Source organism: Dermacentor silvarum, chromosome 2 (assembly GCF_013339745.2).
Source record: "Dermacentor silvarum isolate Dsil-2018 chromosome 2, BIME_Dsil_1.4, whole genome shotgun sequence".
NCBI lineage: Eukaryota > Metazoa > Arthropoda > Arachnida > Ixodida > Ixodidae > Dermacentor > Dermacentor silvarum.
The window spans coordinates 225,516,717-225,539,210 of NC_051155.1; the positions used below are offsets into that span (position 1 = coordinate 225,516,717).

The following is a 22,494-nucleotide window of genomic DNA, read 5'->3' on the forward strand; positions in this document are numbered from 1 at the left end:
TTACCAACACTGGCATCACCACACTCGACATGCAAAACAATACTGTACAGAAAGAAGGCAGGAGCTTGTCAGCTGCTTACGAAAGTTCCAAATGCATCTTCACTTTACACTGTTATACTCGGTCACACAGGGCACTTTTGGTCATGATTTAGCCTGATCTGGGGCCGTATTCTGTAACGCGTCGGTTTTCGAAGAATTCAGTTTGCGTGCAGCGATTGGTCGCCGCCTGGGTGACGCCATCGCCTCGGGGCGCGAGCGCATTTTTTGATAATGTCACGCACATGTCAATCACACGGAAACGAATTTGACGTCTGCTACGAAGCAAAGCCGCGCGCGCTGGTTCGGTCTGATCGGAAGCGCAGCGTGCCGTGTGCACGGGCGAGATCACAGCACTTGGAGCAAAATGGCGGCGTGTGCGGGGCCTGTGGTGCCTGTTCTCGTGCTTTTAGCGAGACTCCGTGAGAGACAGCGACGACCTCGACATCGAAAAGTGCACCTTTGAGATGACAGATGAGGAATTCAGGCGACAATTCACTCTCAAAAGAGAAAGTGCTCTGCCTGTGCGAGAAACTTCTGGAAGCAGCGGAACGCCAAGTTAGCGCACGACGTCCCATCTAGCAGCAGAAATGGGTCAACCGAAGTAAACAAAATTCCCCAAGTCGCTCACCGCCAGTACAACTCACACACGTTTCATTATGAAAAATATAAACCTCATCAATGCAATCAACAAACTATTTTTTATTTACCAAGATGCGTTCGTAATTTGCTGTATTTTCCTTCAGTTTGCGACGTTCACTTCCACTATAAAACCTGCGCACCGATTGGCCTCTGTCCTTCCACTCGTTTTCATTACGTCAACGGACCGCCCCTGTGTGACGCCACCGCCAAACCGAATTCTTCGAAAACCGAAGCATTATAGAATACAGGAGCAGGATTGAATTTCTCGACCATGATTACCTCCCTTCTGCTGCATGCAAAAAGCAGCCAATCCAGATTGAGTGATTTGATCCCGATCGGGCTCACTCTCGATTGTAAGAGCCCCTTACGACACCATAATTACATTTCTAATACTTTAGTGACAGCTCTAGCATCTCTAGACGTTTTGCCAAGGGGACTGACCACATGAACACCAAACTAGCCATGGTCAAAGCAAAAAAATACTTGCTCTTTGCAAGCCTCTTGCTGCAACAAACAGCTAACTTGAAAAGTTCTTAGCTTTGTCTACTTGTCTCAGTGCTTGTGTGATGAAAAGCTTTGTCTTTACCCTGGCATTGTGGAATGCTCAGACTTTATCCCACATTGATTGTCTTGCACAGCTTCTGTATTAGCTTTGCCTTAAACTGCCTTATGTCTTTGAAAACTTGCACCTATCTTCAGATCAAGCTGTTCTATTTAAATATATGCACTAAATAAAAGCTGATTTCTAGCTTAGTAAAAAGCCCAACTATGTATTTGAAGTGCTAAGAAGTTTAGAAGCATAAATTTCAACTTTAGGTGCCAGGGCATTTGCCAGTGCTGATGATTTGTTGAAAACTGCTCTACATAGCTCTGAAGAATAAGCTATCATTGTTGGAGCTTCAAATACCAGCATTTAAGAGTGCCAGCCAGTACAAAAAAATGTCTGAACTGCGAGAGCTTGTGTTAGTGATCACACACATTTGTGGTGAAATACGTCACGAGCTACATAACCATTAGAAATAAATACATGAAGTCATGCAACTTTGTCTACCATTGACTGCGTCGTGAACCATGCAAAACAAAATGTTCATGCTGCAACGGTGACAGTGCATGCTTGTTGTACAGCAATACCAGAAACATTGCAAGCACCAGTTCCAGTGAACGAAACTGGCCCTAAGAACTCGGCTAACAAGTGGAAGTAAACTGGCCCTAGGCAGAGAGCAAGCAAAATATCCCGCGCTATTTTGAATGGAAGTGAAGTCCTCATTTTGACAGTGGAATTTGAAAGCAGGTGACTCCCCAATGATACCAATGGCCATTTCCAAAGCTTAGTGTGCACTCAGCATGTTGTAAGCTGGTTGGCCCATTATGAACTAGTGTTGGCATTTCTTTGTACTCTCGGCAACAGTCGGAGTTTCGGTATTGAGTATAGAGTTTTTGGATAAATGTCTGGCCAACACCGAATAACAGGCAGCAAGCATCACTTGTTGAATTAGAGCAGAAAAATTGGACGAGGAAGAAAAGTCTGGCACGGGACCTGCTTTCTTTTGAAAATATGGTCAAAGGAGACTGACTCGATGGAGGATCTCCGGCTGCAGTTGTATCACACACCTAACGTAAAGCAAATGCAATATACACCTATGACAAGAGCTGTCTATACAAGTTACAAACTAAGCCGTGTGTGGCTTGGGGTGAAGCCCACTTTCAGTTCTTTCAAACACTTTCAGCGTTCTGCCTGGTATTGCACCTCCATTGCTGAAAAAGTTTCAGCAAAAATTTTTTTTTTGCTTAGTGAAACAGCATTTCGGAATTTCCGCACTACAATGTGGCAGTTTCAGCCTTACACGAAACCTTGCATGAGTAAATACGACTTTTACCGCTAGAAAAGTACCATGTCCTAATCCTAGCTAGCTGTTTTGTACCCCGCCAAGGCTGGTCTTCCGCACAAATGGCAACCCAGAATGGTTGCTATTTGTGGGGAAATGGGTTCTCGAACTCAACCGTGGCCCCCAAGAAAGACACCAAGACCACAATCAGCCAAGGTTTAATCTCCCTACGGTAAAGCTAGGCCAGCTCCAACCAGTGGGCATTCTGAGCACACACACCAGTGTGATGGTTAAGGATGTTCGTGACTAGTTTCTGTATTTTGGGACGACAAAGGATGCAAAAGAAGCAATAAGAGGAAAAAAAATTTAACAAAAATGATTTTTCACACAAACGATGGGCATAGAAAAAAAAAGAAAACAGTGTCAAAGGACATTGTTTCACGTGACAGACTGACGTCGCACGCTCGGACCAGAAAAAGACAGGGAGATATGAAAAACCGCACCACACCAACGTTCGGCGCGCCTAGTGCTCAAAGGACCGTAAACATAGCCTCAGTTTCGATGGACGTGATAGCTCGCTTGTCATTGTGTGGTAGGGTCGTCAAGGCGAGCCGAGGCAAAGGTGGCATGGCTGCTGCAGCTGAGACCGTCCCCGGCACACAGCTGCGCTACAGTATGCGGCACCTGCCTATGTTGAGGACATCACTGCGATGACCGGCTGAAACTCGAGAGGACCCCCAATCCAGGGACGACTCGCGTGGACAGTGCCTCGTCGACCAAGATACACGGCTCTCAGCAACTGTTCCCTGGCAGGAGCTGCGCAGTAGGCCTCATCCTTGGTCTCAGAACAGGCCTCTGCATCTGGCCCAGGTAGGCACATCTTGGTTAAAAGGCCACAGCAGGAATGACGCCAGGAATTCTTCCCTATCCCGAGCAGCGTACTCGTTCGGCGAGCCCCATGGCTTCACTGCTTGAGCTCCTCTTGACATTCTCCATGCACCCGTTTTTCTTTTCCCCTTTCTTTTTCCTCAAGCGCCCGTGCCACTTGCTCTCAGCTCTTCTTCACTTCGGTTACTGTTTTCTTCAATCTCCCAAATTTACTCAATCACAAATCACGGCGTACAAGAAATAACATAGAAAGGACTATTGTGTCCTTTCCCCACAACTAGAGCCCGAGTCATCCCATGCCTTGGCACTAGTTTTCACAGAAGCCAGTGAGAAGCGCCTCACAACACTTGGCTGTGGAAGTTAAGCCACCAGAAGTCTCTGAACTCTTTAACAGCACGTCGAAGAATGATGCCTCTGAAGGCGTCATGTCAGAACAAAATCATTTCTTTCCACATGCAGGTGTGTTCTTGGTGTATGGCTGTCAGCAAAAATTTCGTTTCCTGCTCATTTGGCGGCGCCGCCGCGTAAGCAGCGCTTCAAGACAATAAATTGGAAAGTACAATGTTTTATGATGTTGCACAACTGAGTGTAATTAAACCTATCGAGCCATGCGTAATTAACCTCACTGAGCCAATTGAGTGTGTATAGGTGCGCCTTAGGTACCAACCGTTTCTTCGAAAACCTGCATACCGGGGATGTGATCATACAAAGGTGTGGCTTATGCGCCGGAATATACGCTACTCCAGTGACAATTGACAGGCTAAATCCCCCTGTTGCTACTACAACCCACTACCATCACAAAGGGGAAAGAAGTACACCAGATATCTATGAGCTTAATGCCAAGTGGACCAAAAGACATTAAGCCTTACAGTGTAGATTATGCACATGGATAATTGCTCAATGAGGAAGTGTACGAAGTGGAGCACAAGCACCACCACATTATAGCCCAAAAAACACAGAAAAGCCATACAACTAGCAAACAAATAGTACTGTCTAAGGCTTACGTGCCCCCACACAACCTTGCAATTACATGCACCTCTCATTACAATGTTTTTCTCAGCGTGCTGAATCGTAATCTCTGCCAGTTTAAAAATCGAAACCAGTTAATCATAAAACCATGTTTCTTTTTCTATCATTAGTATAATCTCAGGGCATGTTTCCGATGATAGAGAGCAGAGCTGCGGAATGGCAACTCCGGAGTTGGAACGATTCCGGAATCAATCCACACTTTTAAACAGACGGAATGGGAATGGAAGCCGGAAATTCCGAAATGGAGTTGAAATGAAATAGACCACTGATCTCTACTATGGACACCTAGTCCTGGAGTGCTAAATGTTGATAATAAGCAGCACTACAAAACTACCAAACCGGTAAATTTGCCATTTACACTAAACCAGAGTTGACCAATATACATGTATTGTATTTCGTTTACCGGTAGTTTCAGTATCCACCTATAGGTGACTACTACTGCCGTGGTAATTATAAACATGGTTTTCGCATGCCCATTCTACGCTTCTGAAGAAACGAAAGCATTTCTGTGCTGCAAGGTTGAAGTGCTCCTAAAGAGAGCAACATGTAGTTGACAAGAATTATTCAGTTTAGCAAGAGAACACATGACCAACGATACAAGGATTGAGGACAAGAATGATGCCGCAAGTAATTGCGCCCTGAGCAAGTCCATGGTAATTTGGAACAAGCGCCCTGTTTTCCCACACACTGTAGAGTATCCCTAACGTACATGAACAGCAGGTAAGAGATGTAATAGATGTGAAGCAAGAAATATTTGCTTTTATGTTAATCATCAAATTGACAGAATAACCTAGCTGGACACATGACATGCACGACGGTGTAAGATAATTTTGTAGTTTGCTTTACTCATTTAAGAGTAGTTTTGGAAGAACGGCCAGGTTTCTCAAAATACTAGTGGTTTATTTAGAAGGCAAGCCTTGGTTGTATCATAGCGTGCAGTGTGGTCGTGAACCGCCTAACACGTGCAGCTAAGGTGAAGCTAACTTCAGTGATCACGGGCAGGCAGCTAGTCTAGTATTTGTGAAATTGGTTCACTATAATGTCACAAATTAGCGTCATGTTTGGCATAACGCTAAACTGGAGAAAACCTATTATCACTTCTGGAGGCATCGATCATTATGAATTATTTTTTCTTAATTATTATGTAAATCTGCTTGCACAATAACTATGACGATGAGTGGGAAACTGTGCTGCTCAAATCGGGCCCAGAAAACCAACTCTGGGCCGTCCAGCTGGCGGAGGACACCGTGAGGACCCATGGGCGACAGGCAGCTGTTTAGGTGGGGACTTGTCTCCCTAAACTGCTCGATACTAAATAAAGTTATTTCTCTCTCTCCATGGTTTTGAAGAAGCCTAGAGAGTGCCAAAAGATTTGCTTTGTTTCATCACTTTTTTCCCCAAGTATAGAAAAGGGAAGGACTTCGGAAGAGGGTACCGCACCGACAGGCTCTCACCACAAATTCACATGTTTGGGATATGTTTTGATCATAATAACTGAAAATATTTTACAATCAAGCCATATATTTGTGACTTCTAATCCGCACAGCTAATATATGTTTGTAGAAGCTATTTGACAAGCAAGAGAATAAAATTTATGGAACAATGTTCTATGTATTTCTTTGTCTAGTCCTATTACACGTGCAATTGTCTTGAATACTCATTTTGTATATTTGTTTGTGAAATAAGGTCAATTAAGTATGGGTGCTGCGTTGATCAGGTGTGGGCTCTACCAGGAACAGGCATGTGCTCTTCCATACGAGTATTCGTGCAGCGCAGTTTCCTTTCAAGGTTCATGGTCGTTTTCACAGCAGACAGATTTTTACCGAAACCAAAGTTGCCTGAAGGCCTCTTTTTAAACAGTAGATATTAGATTACAGGCAATAATATACTGAAGAGATAACAGACCATAAGGTATATTTCGCATGAAGTGCAAGAAAACGTGACATAACATTGTAATATTAATAAGACTTCAAAAATAAGCTTTAGCTAAAATAGGCAGACAAGACGAAGTGGTCCACAATTATGGGGAAAGTATTTCTTTACTGTAATTGGAGGAATGAATGTATCAGCTAAGCCACGTCAGGAGTGGGAATGGTCCAACATTCACCATTCTGAGGAGTTCAAGAGTGGAATTACAGGGGATCTCCACTACCCAGAATGGAGTGGGAATGGAATGGATGGCCCCACTCCGTAACTCCGGCAGAGAGTGATTTTAAGTTAAGGAAAGCCAAAAGCTCTTCGAAAACGTCGGTGCAGTTATGAAAACAATATCTTTGCATAGAGCATGTATCACGAGCAGTTCAATCCTCTAAATGCCCTACCATTATTAACAGTAAGATAAAAATCTGCACGCACCAGAATAGTCAATGCTAATACCCTGACAGAATGCAAATATAAAGGTCATGACCATGTCTACACATGCCCTGGTCAAGCAGCAGGCCAGACAAGCTCTGTGCTGCTGCACTGCACAACGGTTAGTTCAGTGCAAGGGCACAAGTCGTAGTCAACACAAATAGCCACAACACAAACAACAACCACAGATGTAAACACACACAGCTGTCAATGTCAGAAAAGCGAGCCTACAAGTAATGTATAAAACAAAGGAGCCAAAGCCATGCTGGACAACAAAGAAATCACTTTCCCAGAGTATCATGAACCTGTACCGACAAAAGGACTTCAACAACCTTGTGGAAGAAAGTTTTCATTTCAAAATGACCAAGAACTTAGCAAAGACAGTAGTGGGAGCGACACAGGTAGGTATGGGGCAACACGACAAGGCCAGCCACATGTGGACAGAAGTGGGAGCAACAGAGGTAGGTATAAGACAACCAGACAAGACCAGCCACATGTGGATTTTGCAGACGACATAGCTGAGCCAACAGCAGCAGGCAACACCATGTTTCATCAAGACGAGACAGACGAGGAACCACAGAGAGAGCCCTTCGAACACGACTCACAGAAGCTGCCCAACGACGCTGCTGTAGAGGGAGAGGCCAGAAGAGAGGAGGGGGTCGGGGTGCCACCGCTGTCGTCTTGCTTGCGCATCGGTGTGCTTGGTGTCACGGCGGCACCTACCTCAGAGCCAGTCTCCACGATGGCTGGGTCTTGGTACTCTTGAACTTCAGCTGAAGCTGGACTACCACCACCACCACCACCAAGGCTAAGCAAGTGTGTTGGATAGAGATATGCAGGGTGTGAAGTGGCAGGATGGCTTGTAGCCTGCAAAGTACAAGATATGCACAACAGGGCCCAACCACTTCAGCTGCAATTGTAGCTGCAATTGATTTTAGCCCTGTTAGCTGCCTCGGCAAACTATCCACCCATTGCACTTGAAACCTATGTTGATCATACTTGTATTTTTTTGCTAGTCATTCACCACAGCTGATCCTTGCACTAGAGAAATGTCACACATCATCAGTCTCAGTTCTTAATATTCTAGTGTTCCTTCAAAGCACACTGATGTTCAATTCCTCAAGCAAGCCTGCAATTACAAGAGGCTTCCTCTCTGAACTATTTTAAACCTGATCCGATATGAAGTACTTTGCAAAGCATGCACTTATGTTCCATGTGATACCAATCCCTTTTCTTGACTGTAAATATTATAGTAACTAGATTCAATATTGGCAAGCAAATTTCGTTTCACCGTTTCACCATCATGTTTTGTAAGACGTTAAAGGTTTTCTTTCTTTTTTACAGACTGGTTGCCACATGGCGTATTTATTTTCCTTGCCATAAAGTGTCAGCGTAAAATTTCCACTGCTTCATAGGTTTCACAATGTATGAGAGACTGTGCATCACACAGTCCAAGCAAGCAATGGACAAGTAGGTCCCTTCTTTTGCCACTGCTTGCATTCAAACAGCAATGAAATGGCCTATTCAGTTAATAAGGAGGCGGGACTTAGTGACTGCAACTTCCTCCTGTTGTCATTGGATGAAAAGCCTACGAGAACATTGTTTACGTATCGCTGACCAGAATGTGATAGATGAACAACACACCTTTTGCCAGCTGTGAATGTGAATGCAGCTGTGAACTAACAGAAATTTCAGTGCTATTTGATGCTAAATGTAATGCATTGCACTTATCCATATAGCTTGCCCTCCAAAACCAATCACAACAAAGAAAGCACTTATCCAAGCAAATGTGCAAACACATAGTTCATTAACATCTCCAATTTTAGGCAATGAAGGCCTATGAAAATCTTTTTGCACATAGCATGAACACAACCTCGAAAAGAGAAAAACTAAGTTGGGCTTGCTATTTCACATAAAAAAACAACAAGGACAGCTGGCAGCCCCACAACTGCTGACCAATCTTAGCGCAACACTGAATTCAGAAACTAAACCACTTAATTTGCCAGATGTCAACCAATGGCTGCTTTTAAAATGTGAAAGTAATCAGAAAAGCAGAACTGAGCAAAAGGGAAAGCAAATAAGAAAGAAGTCCAGACCTGCAGGGCGTGCCTGGTGGTCCCGAGGAGCAAACGAAAGTGGGCAAGAATGTAGCGGCAAAGGGGCAGCAAGAGAGATGCAAAAGGCAGCACCAGATATGAGGAAGGGAAAGGGAAGGAGAAAAGATAAAAGGGGAAGGGCGCCCTCCACCCCGGCTCAGAAAGTTCGGTCTCGCAGCAGGTAGGGCTGCCGTGGTCCCAAGTGCATCCCACCATCCGACTCCAGGAGGGATGAGGATGGTGGCGCCACACCAGGGGATGGCGGTGTCCCACCGCCGCTGCCCTACAAGCCGCCAACACCTCACACTCAGATGACTCGTCTGCCATACCCGTTAAGGGGCAGGCTCACACACAGAAGCAGTTGCCTCAGCCTTTTCTTTAACTGAAAGCATATGTCAATTCCAGTGACAGGCTGCAAAAGAATATTCATTAAGCGACCTGTATGAAGTGCTTATGCTTAGATCCAGCATTTTGAGGATGCTTTTGCCAAACAGATGGTATAAACAGTTGCTGCACAATAAGCCAGTGTCTTTCATTTATCATGAAAGCATGTTAAATTGACAACAGGAATAAAACCCTGATGCCTGAAAGCAATTTATCAGAAAGGGCACAAAGCTAGTCATGGCAGCCAATGAACCTGCAAATCAGGCAGGCAGTTAAGTCAGTTTAAAACATGGGACATTACTAGCATGTGCCATCCATGGAATGGCTGCAAACGTATTACTAAACAGCTGAACATCAAAAGCAGTGTTCTTGAAAATGAACCTCGATATAAAGAAGAAAATTTAAATGTTTCTTGTCAATAACAGCATGTAATGAATCTGTTTATATAATGAGAAACAAACACAATGAGCACATTTTTGTGTCAAATGCAACTTCATTGGTATGACGAGGCTCGACTGTGTCTAAATGTTTACAGCATGCCCCCTATAAGAGGGGCTAAATTATATGTAAAAGAAAGCTTACACATTGTGCAAATATTAATGCAATACTGTGCAGACAGAAGCACATTTCCTATTTGGGAAAAATGTGTGGGCCCTAACTAATGGATAGACAAAATAAAAGACTTACATCAGGTCAGTAATAAGTTAAACTTCCAAAAAGGACACAATTTCGAAAGCTACTATCTTTGCTTGAAACAAAGAATGCCAAATTGCTGGAAAAAAAAAAAAAAAAAAAACGAGTGCACCTACTTGTATGAACACAGTACGTCTGTGCCAACTTTGGGGAACGTGGCATATGCCATTGGAAGGAACCACTGTTCCTCACCATGTTCAAATAAAAGTGCTGGTTTCAGAAACTACACCACTGAAATTTCTTGATCACCTTTGATAGGTAACTCATTCAGCCCCTTCCAAGTTATACCTTCATGAAAGAGTAAGAACAGCTTCAGCTTTACAATCAAGAAACTAATTTTACTGAAGTTTGGTCTGATCTGCAGCACATTAATAAGTTACAATTGTGTGCCCAAATTTCCATGCACTGAATAACCTAGCAAATACTTATTTCGGCTAAAATGTTACCGTAAAATGCTTCAGCTTTGTTACTGTTTTCTGTGTCCAGCATGGCAACATACACTGAAGTCATGGTAATAAGAAAAAAGTATTCTAGTACTTGATTAATAATAATAATGGAGAACAAGAAGTTCAACCAAAAACACAGATGCTCAAAGCAGCACTTTAGAGGAATGTTCAAAAAAGGAATAACAAATTTTCAATCACTTACAGGTGGGCCCCATCTCCATTGTCCATTAGCTGCACTCCACTGAAACAAAGCAAAGTGCAATGCTCAGCAGCAACAATGTCTAAACAACTTAACATGCAGTCCCTCATTAAAAACAGGTAACAATTTTCCACAAACAGAGGAGAAAATTTGAATTCAGCTCAGCAAGGGTACTGAACAAATTTCAGCCAGCATTGGATCTTCTACCTGAAACGACTTGGGTGCCCGAGAGAAATCCCGAGTACTTGCACAGAGCAGCGATAATTCTAGAGCACTGTCAGATAGCCAACACAAATTATCTGTTCTAGAATGGTACCTACCACATTCGGGTACTGGAAGGTCTGCTGTGGGTAGTAGACAGATGGCTGATACACAACAGGGTATCCGGATGCAGCTGTGTTGGTTGCAGCAACAGCTGCAGTAGAAGTCTGCAATACCGGCATGCAAGCATTACTTGTTTTAGCTGCCATGTAATAAGAAGGGAGGGGGAGACTACAGTAGAGAACTACCTAATTAAGTGCACTGTTTCACAAAAATTCATCGGCCATTCCACTCTGAAGGTGGCTGAGCTGCGAAGCTGTGTTGGGCAGCACGGCGGTCTTCTAACTGAAAAACGGCGCGTTCATGCTTAATACAAACTATTTCAGCCGCGATATGTGTGCGGCCCCACCGCGCGCACAGCTGGCGTTGTTGCAGAGCAGGCCAGACGCCATCTTTCTGCTTCCCGGGCCGTCGGATCGGCGACACGACGTCGACGGGCTCTCTCCTGCTCTCGGTGTCTCGCATCGTCTCCCTGTTCCTCGGGAGTACGAAGCACGCGCGGCACCTCTATCCCCTTATCAGACGGGCGCTACATCAGAGACACATGGTATCGGGCACATTCTCTTTCCCTCTGTGGCACGTCGCGGCGCCGCTGAGGTGCCGTCACGAGTCCACTGGCTAAGCGCACTGCGGCTCGCTGAGGACAACTGCGTTTGGCTTACGTTTAGCGCGCTGTAGGCACCAAAATTGGAAGTCGTGGCATCTACGCTAACAACCAAAATGAAATTTGAACTGCGTGCCACGGTGACATTTTCAAAGCAGCACTGCAGAGGAATGTTGTGGCCCTGCCCCACTCCACCGTAGCCTTCGCAGTGCAAGGCATTGAAGGAACGGGAGCCCAGTGGAGGCCGTGTTTGATTGCCAATAACTCCACTTCTGCTGAACGCATTGAAGTACTTTTTGTGACAAAGTATTTCTAAAATAGCCTATGTTCACTTCAAATGTCCTTGTCCACTTCGATGGAAGTGGTTCAGGGCCTCTTTAAAAGAACCACAAACTGTCACCGATGGGGTAAAATGAGTGTTCACAAACCTGAGTAGCTGCCGTGGGCGAATACTGATATGTGAGAGCATCAGGATGAAAGAATGCAGTGCCATTATGGTACATGTAAGGAACCCCGTTTTGGTACAGAATCGTCCCTGGCTGGACTGACTGGGCTGGGTCTGCAATCACAAAAGCAAAAGTAAGAGTAAAACAACGCACCAGCACTGTTGAAGCAAGCTGCATACAGGAAATGCAAGGACAAAATCCAAGAACATGAAAGAATTCAAGGGCTAACATTGTACATTTGTTCTGAAAAAACTAAAGGCAAGAATGGGTGCTTCAAGCTAAGTATTAGTCTAATAGGATGAAAATTGTGTGTAAACAGGGCAAAAAATACGAAAAATTAAAAAAAAGATTATCTTTCTGCCATGAAACAAACAGAAAAAGAAAAAGCTTTCCCCCATGAAACACAAAATAATTGTCTTTTTTTTTAAAGGAATTCGTTAACGCTATTAAATATACACAGTTACTGATACAGTAAACCCTCATTATAACGAAGTGAACCAGATTTCAAAAAACTTTCATATAAGTGGTAATTGGATATAAGTGGATGAATCGTTAAAATTGTGACAATAGCATCCCAGCTTTTTGGAAACACCGCAGAAGTAAAGAAAAAGGCTCCAGGACTCCCACCTCAGCAACAGCCGTTCTTGTCACAGCAACGGCTGTCCTGGTCACTATATTCTGAGAAAAATAGTCAGTGCCCTGCAAGTTTCTGCCAGGCACAAGCAATGCCACTTCAAGCTTCTTTTAAGCATTGTGCAAGTGTGTAGTCACCGCCGCTGCATTCAATTCTGTTGCGAAGCAGACGCAGGCACTAAAGTATCTGCCAAGATTCTTCCACTGTTGCGAGTTCTTGATCGAGATGACCCAACGCTGCATATACGATGCATTTGCACCCCTAAGTCCTTCAAACGAAAATTTTTTTTCAAGTACTGCCAGTGCATCTGTACAAAGACAACTTGATTGGACTTATTTACAGATTTACAAGTGGCTACACGAACATCAAAGACTCACTTCTGCAATCATTTCAGTGTTGCTGCTTTTGCATTCCTCAAAAATCTTTCAGAGTATGTTTTATTGTAACAAATTCCATTTCTCCGACATTTTGCAAGGAGGACGTTTCCCAGCATCTTATCACACATGGACGAGCGGTACTGTGTGTCTTTTTTTTTATGATGCTAAATTGTTGCTCCCACTCTGCATTGTGCTGCGTGGTATTGACAAAATACCCAGCATCAGTTCGGTTGTCTACAGCTTTAAAAATAGTTGATATTTCTTGAGCTCGTGCTCCTTGCTTAAAGCCATGACTGACAGTAGGCCAATGCAACGGCAAAGCGGCTGCTGCCGAGGAGAAAGATGGAGAGTCCAGTGTTGCTACTTGTGTAATGCAACATTCGCTCGTTAGCTTAATGAGACTATGACCAGTAGGTCACCCAATAACCTTGTCAGCATAAAGAGTGGTGCTACTGTCTTATAAATGCCAACGAAATAATGCATGTAGGGTTTCCCAAATACTTTCTTTAGCAACGCTATGCATGATGGACTTTCAACTGAATTAGATTGAGTTCAATTTTTTTCGTCAATGTGGCCAGACAAAGTACAGGACGTGGATAAAACTGGGGCACAACTGCTATTTCCGGGAGATTTTCCAGTGAACCGTATAACTGCAAGAAATAGACAAAATCCGAAAGCCTCCTGGATAATCCAGAAGACTTTGCAGGTATGCTTCTGTATTGGTCGTTGCATATATGCAGATCATCCCATGGTTCCTCCTGATATACGCCTGCTCGGGAAAACCCTGCATGCGCGAAGCAGTTGGCGATCTTTGTCGGCAACAGCTCTTTCCACGAATGACAGCAAATTAATGGTGCCGAGGAGGTCTACGCTGTAGCCCTTGAAAGCATCATAAGCAACAAGCATCTTTTGCAGAAGACTCTTCCGGTTAAGCTTGCATGAGAAACCATAAACTATCCTACTGAACCACCCCCGCAGATTTCTCGACAGAAGGGCAATACAAGCTGAAACAACAGCACGCACAAGCAGTGTGCCAGACACTTGCCAAAGCTGCTGACGCTGAATGAGCCTGAAGTATCAATCTTTCAGTGCAAGCAAGCACCTGCATACTGGAGCCACGACTACCGTGGCGCGTGCACGCATCTTTAGCGAAAGCCATTAAAGCTCTAGCGCAGTCAGAGTGACAGTTCTCACTTTCTCCGGGTCGTGTTTGAGGAAAAGGAGCAGGGAAGATTTCGGACTGGTGTGTGTGTGCGCGCCACACGTCGTTGTTGGTAGAGCAGGGAGAACGTGTAGGACCAGGCCGCCACTCGGCCCCTCAAGATTCCGAACTTCTGCCGGTTAGCTTTCTGTACTAAGCATAGCCCGCTGCCCTATTTTAGAATGGAATATTGTGGTCTAAAATGCATGTGTATGAGTCAGGATCACGTGACATTTAGATGAACTCTTTCCCTAGCGTGGGGAAAATGGAATTTTTTTTGCAGGTTACACTAGATTTTTTTTTTCTGAACGAACTATTGCACTCAAAATTTTATGTAATACATGAAAGCAAAGCAGAATGAATCTGCTGTTCAGGCGTAGAACTTTTATTAAAGAGAATTAGGTCATGAAAGAAATATAAATTTGCAAAAACAAGATTGTAGAATAAAATTGAGCAAAACTTGTAAAGATAGTTATATATCTATCTATGTATCTATATATATATATATATATATATATATATATATATATATATATAATGCTTGAAAGGCTTTATAAGTTCTACAAAATGTTTTGCTATCTAGTAGCCACTATCTGCAAAGAAATCAGAATTTCCTTGAAAACTACTTGCGCTACAAAAATGCAGCTGGAAGCTCTACAGTTAGGGTGGCATGCCGCAAAGCAGCTCCTCGATGTGAAACATAGGGGAACGTTGCAAGTCTTGCAGTAAACTCTTGTTTCCTGCTGCAGTTTGCTGTCATAATATTTCTTACAGTTTCGGTATGTCTCCAGCATGAACTAGCGGTGCATCCTCAAGTTCCAGGCTGATTTCTGTTGTTGTCGCTCTTAGAATCAAAGTCAGATGAAAAGGCAGCATCCTCCGACTCGCTGCTGCTCAAGCCGTCAATATTATCAGTCGCAGATACAGCGCAATCGCAAGATCTGCAATGTTTCAGAGCGCGCACGTCTTCGCAGCTCATTTAAATATCGCCACCAAGCGGGAAAAAAAAGTAAAAAAAAAAAAACAAGCTTCATAAGAAATTAAAATATAGTTCTAGTTCAGTATTTAGTTTAATACGATGACCAATGGGTGCAGCAGGGAAATAGTTAAAGTGGTAATTTGAATAAAGTAATACCGTTGTAACAAGAGTTTACTGTATCTAGCATCATTTACTGTCTACTGCTACCTTCTCAGAGTACAGTAATAAATGTTGCTCACTGCAACAACTGAAAGCTGCCACTGGCGGTACTGAGCAAAGCTACGGCTCAAAAGCAACTCACCATACGCCCTTGAAAATGGCTAGAAGAGAAAGAAAAGAGAAGAAACAATGTGAGGCATGATACCAAGTACAAGATTCCAGATAAAGTAAGTAAAAAGGAGAGGACAATACCTGCTTTTTTATTGCTGGGGCAATGTTCAGTCTGCGGTCCCTAAGCATAATGTTATTTCCCTAGAACACAAGAATAAAGCAATACCTGTGTCAGCCTTTCACACGAAAAGTTATACTTCTGAACAACATAAAAGAACCAAGTCATAAACTGGAAGTGGTACAAATTCACAAGCATCACATACGACTAGAGCTTGAACCATTCTGAAGCTTTACTGTAAAGGTATCACAGTAAGTGAGATTTCAATAAAGACTTCTAGGGGTCTTTTTTCCCTCCCTCTCTCTCTTTTTTTTTTCTTTGGCAGTGCACAGGGTAAGGTGATAGTTCACGTCACGAGGAGTAGAGCTAAGGAGAACCTTAACTAAAGACAAGCTCATCCAGGGTAATTTTTCTTACACAAAACAATACAAAAAGCTCCTCCCAAGTTGCTGCTAGTTGAATAGTTCAATGACATTACTCATAACTGAAAGGGGCCCTGAAACATTTTTTCAACTAATCATAACATGGGCCCACTATTAAAGGACGTTGTCTCTTGAATCTCGTGCCACAAGAATCTTTTTATTTCTTTAACTTTAAGTCGAGTTATCGCACCGATACCCGACTCTCTTTTCGTCTCCAAGAGGGCAAAGCCCCGGCAAAAAGTTGAGTGTTGCAGCAGTGAAAAGGCTTGTCCCGACCCTACTTGGTGGCTGCGATGGACTACGTTACGCAGCGCGCCGCTGCCATCTAAGAGGCCATGCACCGATGATGCAGCTACGCACAGTGCAACGATGAAATTATTTTTCCGTCTTTGAGATCTGAGGCATACATATTTTTCATTTATTTCACTAAAAATGAGCAATTAAGTATTACCGAGAATGTTCTCGGGACCACAAAATCAGCCAATAGTGTTGGTGGGCCAGCTGCTTTCGATGACGCTGCATGAATGCATTGCGGAAGCGAGAGCAAGAGTTTTTCATTGTTTCTGACATGAGACCGCCAATTCCCTGCTGCATGCAGTGCAGTAATATTTGGCTAACATGTTCACAGCAGCCTCTATAACAGATTGGCAACGTTTTTTTTACTATGTTCAAAAAGTGTTTCAGGGTTCCATTAATGGCATGATCACCTATGCTTGCCACATGCATGCTTATACTCCTTAAAGAGTGGATAGACATTTCTTAAAATATGCAAACACCACAAGAGATTGTCAAGTACTATGCCTTGCATATAAAATTTCACTGCTGACACCACAGGATCTGAGACAGCATGATGCATAGTATACAGCACAGACGTTTGTGTCTAGATCACTTATGTAGCCTTGACTGTACAGGCTCAACATACCATTGTCCCTTTAATGTTATCTAGGCTGCTAAATAAACATGCAAATTACAACAAAATAAAAGCACAACACGTTCACAACTGAGGAGTGGTTGGTGGTGGCAATGAGGTGGCAATGTCCGTATCTGCATAATAACAAGCAGAAAAGAAACTAAGCGTAGGGAAACCATAACAGACAAGCTTAAATTTTGTAGAGAAAGAAAAAATATTGCTGGCAGCAATGTGCTGGAACATCATACCTGGTGGCCATGATAGCAACGCACTGACGTCAAAGTAAATGTGCAATGTAAAGTACCATATTTTCCCAGTCACAAGTGGCACCTTTGTGTGTGTTACACACACACACACACACACACACACACACACACACACACACACACACACACACACACACACACACACACACAATAGAAGAAGAAAGGCATACAAAATTTCACTAAGCACTTATGAGGTGTGAATGCGAAAGCATTAATGTCCAACTGAATGCGCTGAGCGGTCCTTCAGAGTTTTGCACTGCGAGCAGTGTACCACAACAACACGAAGAAAAAAAAGAAAAAAAAAAAAAGAGGAAAAACTATTTTTGACCAGAACAAAAATGTAACCGATACTTTTTTTTTTCTGGTTTTCAGTTCAAGGAGAAAGTCGGCACTCCAAAACCGACGTTGGGCAACGTCAGCATTAGGGTGTATCTCAGGGATCCGCATCAGCACTTATCTCAGGCAGGGATATGTAGTACAAGCGATAGCCGGTTGTGCACTCCACTAATCTAAGCCTGCTGTTCGGTGCACAAGCAGATCAGCATTGCAGCAAAACACAGAGCTTGCACGCTGAAGAGCTTATTTCGTTTCTACAGGTGCAATGCTTTGTTAACGGAGTTTTATCATTTGTTTATGTTCATTTAAGCTCGTTTTATCGGAACAGCAGCCTCAACTTAAGGCACTGAGCATCATCTCAGAATTCATAATGCACTTATTGAGAAAAATAATGTTTTTATCGTTACTTTGCTTAGAAAATTTCTGCATGCGAACCAAAATCGTTATGAACCATTACAGATCATTTTATTTTGTTACGAAGCAGAACCGGAACGGAACTTCTTTCAGTGGAACGAAACTAAAACCAGAGCAAAAAACATTTCGTTTTGGCACCCTGGCTGAGAGTAATGTACCACAGCGGTACGTGCTGCCCGAGCCAGCAAGCCATAGAAGCCTGCAGTGCCAACGCCACATGCCACGGACGTCCTGTGCGACGAGAGGACAGGAAGCAGCAGTGGCCACCGAGGCTGGCCGGCGATAGCGGTATGCACTGCCCGAGCCAACAAGCAGCACCAGCCTGCAATGCTGTCTCTGGCACCTGTGCGACCGCTTCCAAGAGCGAGAGCGAGGGTGACGTGGCGATGCTTTCTCCTCTACCGCAGCACCTGGCACACCACAGCGGCAGGAGGTGTACCCTTTCACGTTCTTTTGGGTCAAGTCACACTCGTGACGGGGCATCGCAGCCGATGGGAATTTGTCGAGGCGTCGCAGCCAATGGGACTTTAAGTGCCGGAAGTTTCACTGTTAGACTACAGATGCCAGCTTTCTCGCTGAATGGGCCATTTGGCACTTTCGCTTAAAAAAAACCACATTGGTTGCACCAGCGTATATGGTTTTACGCATGTACAGTCAAACCTCGTTATAACAAAACGGGATATAACGAAATAATGGATATATAATGAAGTGAAACTCCCCTTGAAATCCTGATAAGGTTCATATTGCAGTACATCCAGTAATGGATATAACAAAGTAATTTTTGCTCCCTTTTCAACTTTGTTATAACGAGGCTTTATTGTATAAGTCGCCTATAGTCCTAACGAAGTATAGTCCGAAAATTACAGTAATCCATTAAACTTATATTGTTAGTAAAAACAGCACACCTTGTTTCCCATCTGGAAACATACAGGTATTTATATTGATGTTTCAATACTTACAAAACTTTAAATCATCCACAGAAAGCTTGTGAACACAGGTGGGAAAAGAGAACAAATTATTAGCTTCACTAGAAAACACATAGGAGATACCCTAAGTCATCAGCTTCTTACATTCATCAAACAATTAAGCAACGGTCAGCCCTTACAAGTAAAGGTGGACATAAAGCCAGTAGCATTCCTGCCAAGTTCGAAGAAACCAAATCACTTATGGAATAATTTTGTTGCTGCTGCTCCTGCCTTCTTCAAAAATTCTTCAGAGAATTCTATCTGCACGTCTGATTGTAACAAATTCCATTCTGACATTTTGCAAGGAGGACATTTCCCAGCATCTTATCACACATGGACGTGCAGAACTGTGTTCGTCTTTTTCACGATGCTAAATTGCTGTTCCCACTCTGCATTGTGCTGTGTGGTATTGACAAAATACCCAGCATCACTTCAGTTGTGTGCTGCTTTAAAAATGCTTGAAGATACTTTTGGCACTCGCACTCCTTGTTTAAAGACATGACTGACAGTAGGCCTACACAATGCCGAAGCAGCTAACGCTGAGGAGAATGATGGAGAGTTCTAGTGTTGCTAGTTGTGTATGCGGCATTCGCTTGCCAAGTGAATGAGACAAGGGCTACTAGGGCACCCAACAACCCCATAAGCGTAAAGAGCGGCACTGCGGTCTTATAAAGTTAAATAACACATGTATGGTTTCCTCATTACTTTCTATAACAACGCTATGCTTGATGGACTTCCAAGTCGATTGGATTGGGTTGAATTTTTTTTTCTGCCAAGGTGGCGAGACAAAGCACAGGACGCAGATAGAAACGGGGCACACCTGCAATTTCCGAGAGATTTTCCTGTCAACCGTACAAATGGAAGAAATGGTCAAAATTCACGAGTCTCCCAGATAATCAAAGAAACTTAGGTAAGCAGTAGAAACAATCAATTTTTAAGTGTTATAAACCTTCTGCTACTGCCAGTGATGCCCACTTCCCCAAGCTCTGTCCACAGTTGTTAGCTTCAGTGATACAGTTGTATTTAAGCTGCTGTGTATACTAGTTGGCCCGCAATGTCATGGAAACCACTGCAATCTTTTGAGATTGAAACAGGGATTGGCCACAGTACAGGAGGACGCAATTACAATCGTCTACCGATCTTTCGGGCTTGCTCAATTATTTGAACTTTTTATCACCTTCTCCATAGAACCAATGTGTAATGACATACAGCAATGCATAACTTTTCCTGCACAAGAATTGCTTAGACATCCGCAACATCACCAAGAAATTCTAGCGCTGAGGTTCGGGTGTGCAAAATTAAAATATGGAAACTTAGTCTACCTTCTTGGTTAGTCTTTACTTGTTTCCACCAAATAAATTAGAGTCCTGATAGAATATTTTGATGGCATAAACTGATTCAGCATTACCCTTTAGTACCCTTTTAAAATGTTTTTTGTGTAACTAAAAATACAAGTCATGAAAAAATTTCGAAATAAAGAGGAAGGCGAGAAAGGTAAAGAGTGACTCACTGATGCCTGTGCCCTCTGGGCATCCTCTTCAGTGTCAAATGTCACGAATCCATACCTATGAAGAGAGAATGAGCAACTCATGTTTGAAAAACGAACACTCACATCTAAGACAAGACAGATTAGGTACGCCACTTAATACCTCAGTAGAGAAACATTGTGTGGCATCTGCACAATCATTGCTGTGTCAGCTCACTCAGCACTGCAAGTGTGCGCATGCATTGCCATTGAATGTCATTCAAGCTTCTTGTAGTTCTCACTTCATGCACCAGTGTGCCAGAAACGTGCTCGAGGCCCTATCCTGAGACGGTATGATGAACTAAAACTTCCAGTCCCATGTCACATAGCCTTTCTTGAATAAAAACAGGAGGGCATCATGAAGGAAATAAATCGCATCAAATCAAGGTATGGGAGTTTATTGTCCCAAAGCTTTGTTTAAAAGGGCCCTCACCAGGCCACATAGCAAATATTGGTTATACGCTGGAAGTTGTTGTGTGCCCTCTAAGGAGTGTGCTACTGCAAGGATTTTTCAAATTAGCTCATTAATAGCAGACATAGAAATATATGAAGTGCCGCGAACCCATGATTTCAGGAGGCAAGCGTCACGGGTTACAATCAATAGACCACGGGTCCCGCTGCCTTTTTTTTTTTAAAGTCTCCCTCGCGTTTTTTCTGAGTGGTGACGGTCACACGCACGAGCTGTTGCATTTGTCTTGCGTCACGCGACGGACAATTTCGCACTCTGCACGAGAACACCTGATTAGCGGTATAAGTCAGTGCCACAGTCACCAGCACTGAGGCAGGCGCAAGAGGACGAAAGAGCATGATCGCAGCGCTGGAACATGGAAGAAGATGCCAGTTTCGTTCTCTGCGCGCGATGTGGGAACAAGCAGACTAAACGGAAGTACATCTCTCTTGCTACGGTACGAGCGAAACAAAAAAACGTGGACATTCGGTTTGTATCTGTTACTATTTCCGTTAACATTAATTCGTCTACTGAAGCAAGAGATTAAACAAATAACTCATGTCACCTTGAATAATTCTCGAAGTCACGTGTCACTATGAGCGACGTCCCAGCCCTACCAAGTATGTAGGCGCACTTGCGTGATTGACGTACTCTCTCCAGCTGGGAGTGTGGCACCCACAAGAAAGGCGAATGCTGTGTGGTTTGAAATTTCAGCTCTTTTCATGGCGCATAACGGTGGAACACCTTGCAGGCAGGATCATTAGCACGTACTGTATGCACTGTGCTTATCAGCTTCAAGATGGCCAGACCTGGTGAGGGGTCCTTTAAAGAAAAATTACGCAAATCCCACACATTGTGGGAATCTATGTAAGCGAAGCTTTCTGTGCTGTTTGCTTTCATAGATAATTAGCAGTAATTTTGATGGCAAATGTTTAATTTATTCAGCATTTAGTCCAATACGAGAATGGTGAGTTGATTTTAAAAGTTACCTTGCGTGCACCCCTTCTGTTGTCTGCTTAGCACACAGAACACACGGAGGGGTGCTCGCTTGAAGCATCGTTGTGCCCCATTGTTCATAATCCCCGAGAGGGTTGAGCATTGTCATAACCTCACATGGCACATCACATTGTGACAGAAGTGTTAAACTTCAACTGAATTATGGGGCTGTAATTGCTCAAACCACAATCGGATTATGAGGCATGCCGTAGTGGCGGACTCCTAGTTAATTCTGAAATCCTGGTGTTCTTTAACGTGCACCTTAATCTGAGTGCACTTGCATGTTTCTATTTTGCTCCAGTCGAAATGCGGTTGCCATGGTCGGGATCAAACCCATGACCTCGAGCAATGCCACAGCCGCTAAGCTACCGCGGTGGGCAAGGAAGTCTCCGTAGTGTTTCCTAGACCCTATGGCGATTTAATGCAGCTTTGCACCTTCATGCCCTGCGTCAGTTGTCCACTTGACAAATTTGCAGGGTGTTTATTTTTCAGAAATAGCAGAAATGTAGTGCACTGTACCTTCAGTTTGCTCGCAACCACTGCCGTGCCTATACAGTCGAATCTCGTTAATTCGAACACGCGTAATTCGAACTTACGGTTTATTCGAACTGATGCTGTGGTCCCGTCAAAGTTATGTGTATTCCAATGAGCAAAAATGCCCGCACAAGCAC

At 43.6% G+C, this 22,494-nt stretch overlaps 1 protein-coding gene across 4 annotated transcripts in view; it reads right to left on the reverse strand.

Moving 5' to 3' along the window:
- The window catches only part of LOC119442769 (protein boule-like), a 43,805-nt gene that overhangs the window by 8,246 nt on the left and 13,065 nt on the right, over positions 1 to 22,494 (reverse strand). For 2 of the 4 annotated variants that reach the window (XM_037707787.2, XM_049662380.1), the window contains exons 4-10: positions 20,365 to 20,419; positions 15,565 to 15,624; positions 15,455 to 15,473; positions 11,945 to 12,075; positions 10,912 to 11,019; positions 10,595 to 10,633; positions 7,379 to 7,640 (exon numbers count right to left, since the gene is read on the reverse strand). In XM_037707787.2, the coding sequence (XP_037563715.1) occupies positions 7,379 to 7,640; positions 10,595 to 10,633; positions 10,912 to 11,019; positions 11,945 to 12,075; positions 15,455 to 15,473; positions 15,565 to 15,624; positions 20,365 to 20,419 (674 nt within the window). The remainder of the gene's footprint in view (positions 1 to 7,378; positions 7,641 to 10,594; positions 10,634 to 10,911; positions 11,020 to 11,944; positions 12,076 to 15,454; positions 15,474 to 15,564; positions 15,625 to 20,364; positions 20,420 to 22,494) is intronic. The other 2 variants (XM_049662381.1, XM_049662382.1) reach the window with 2 other exon arrangements.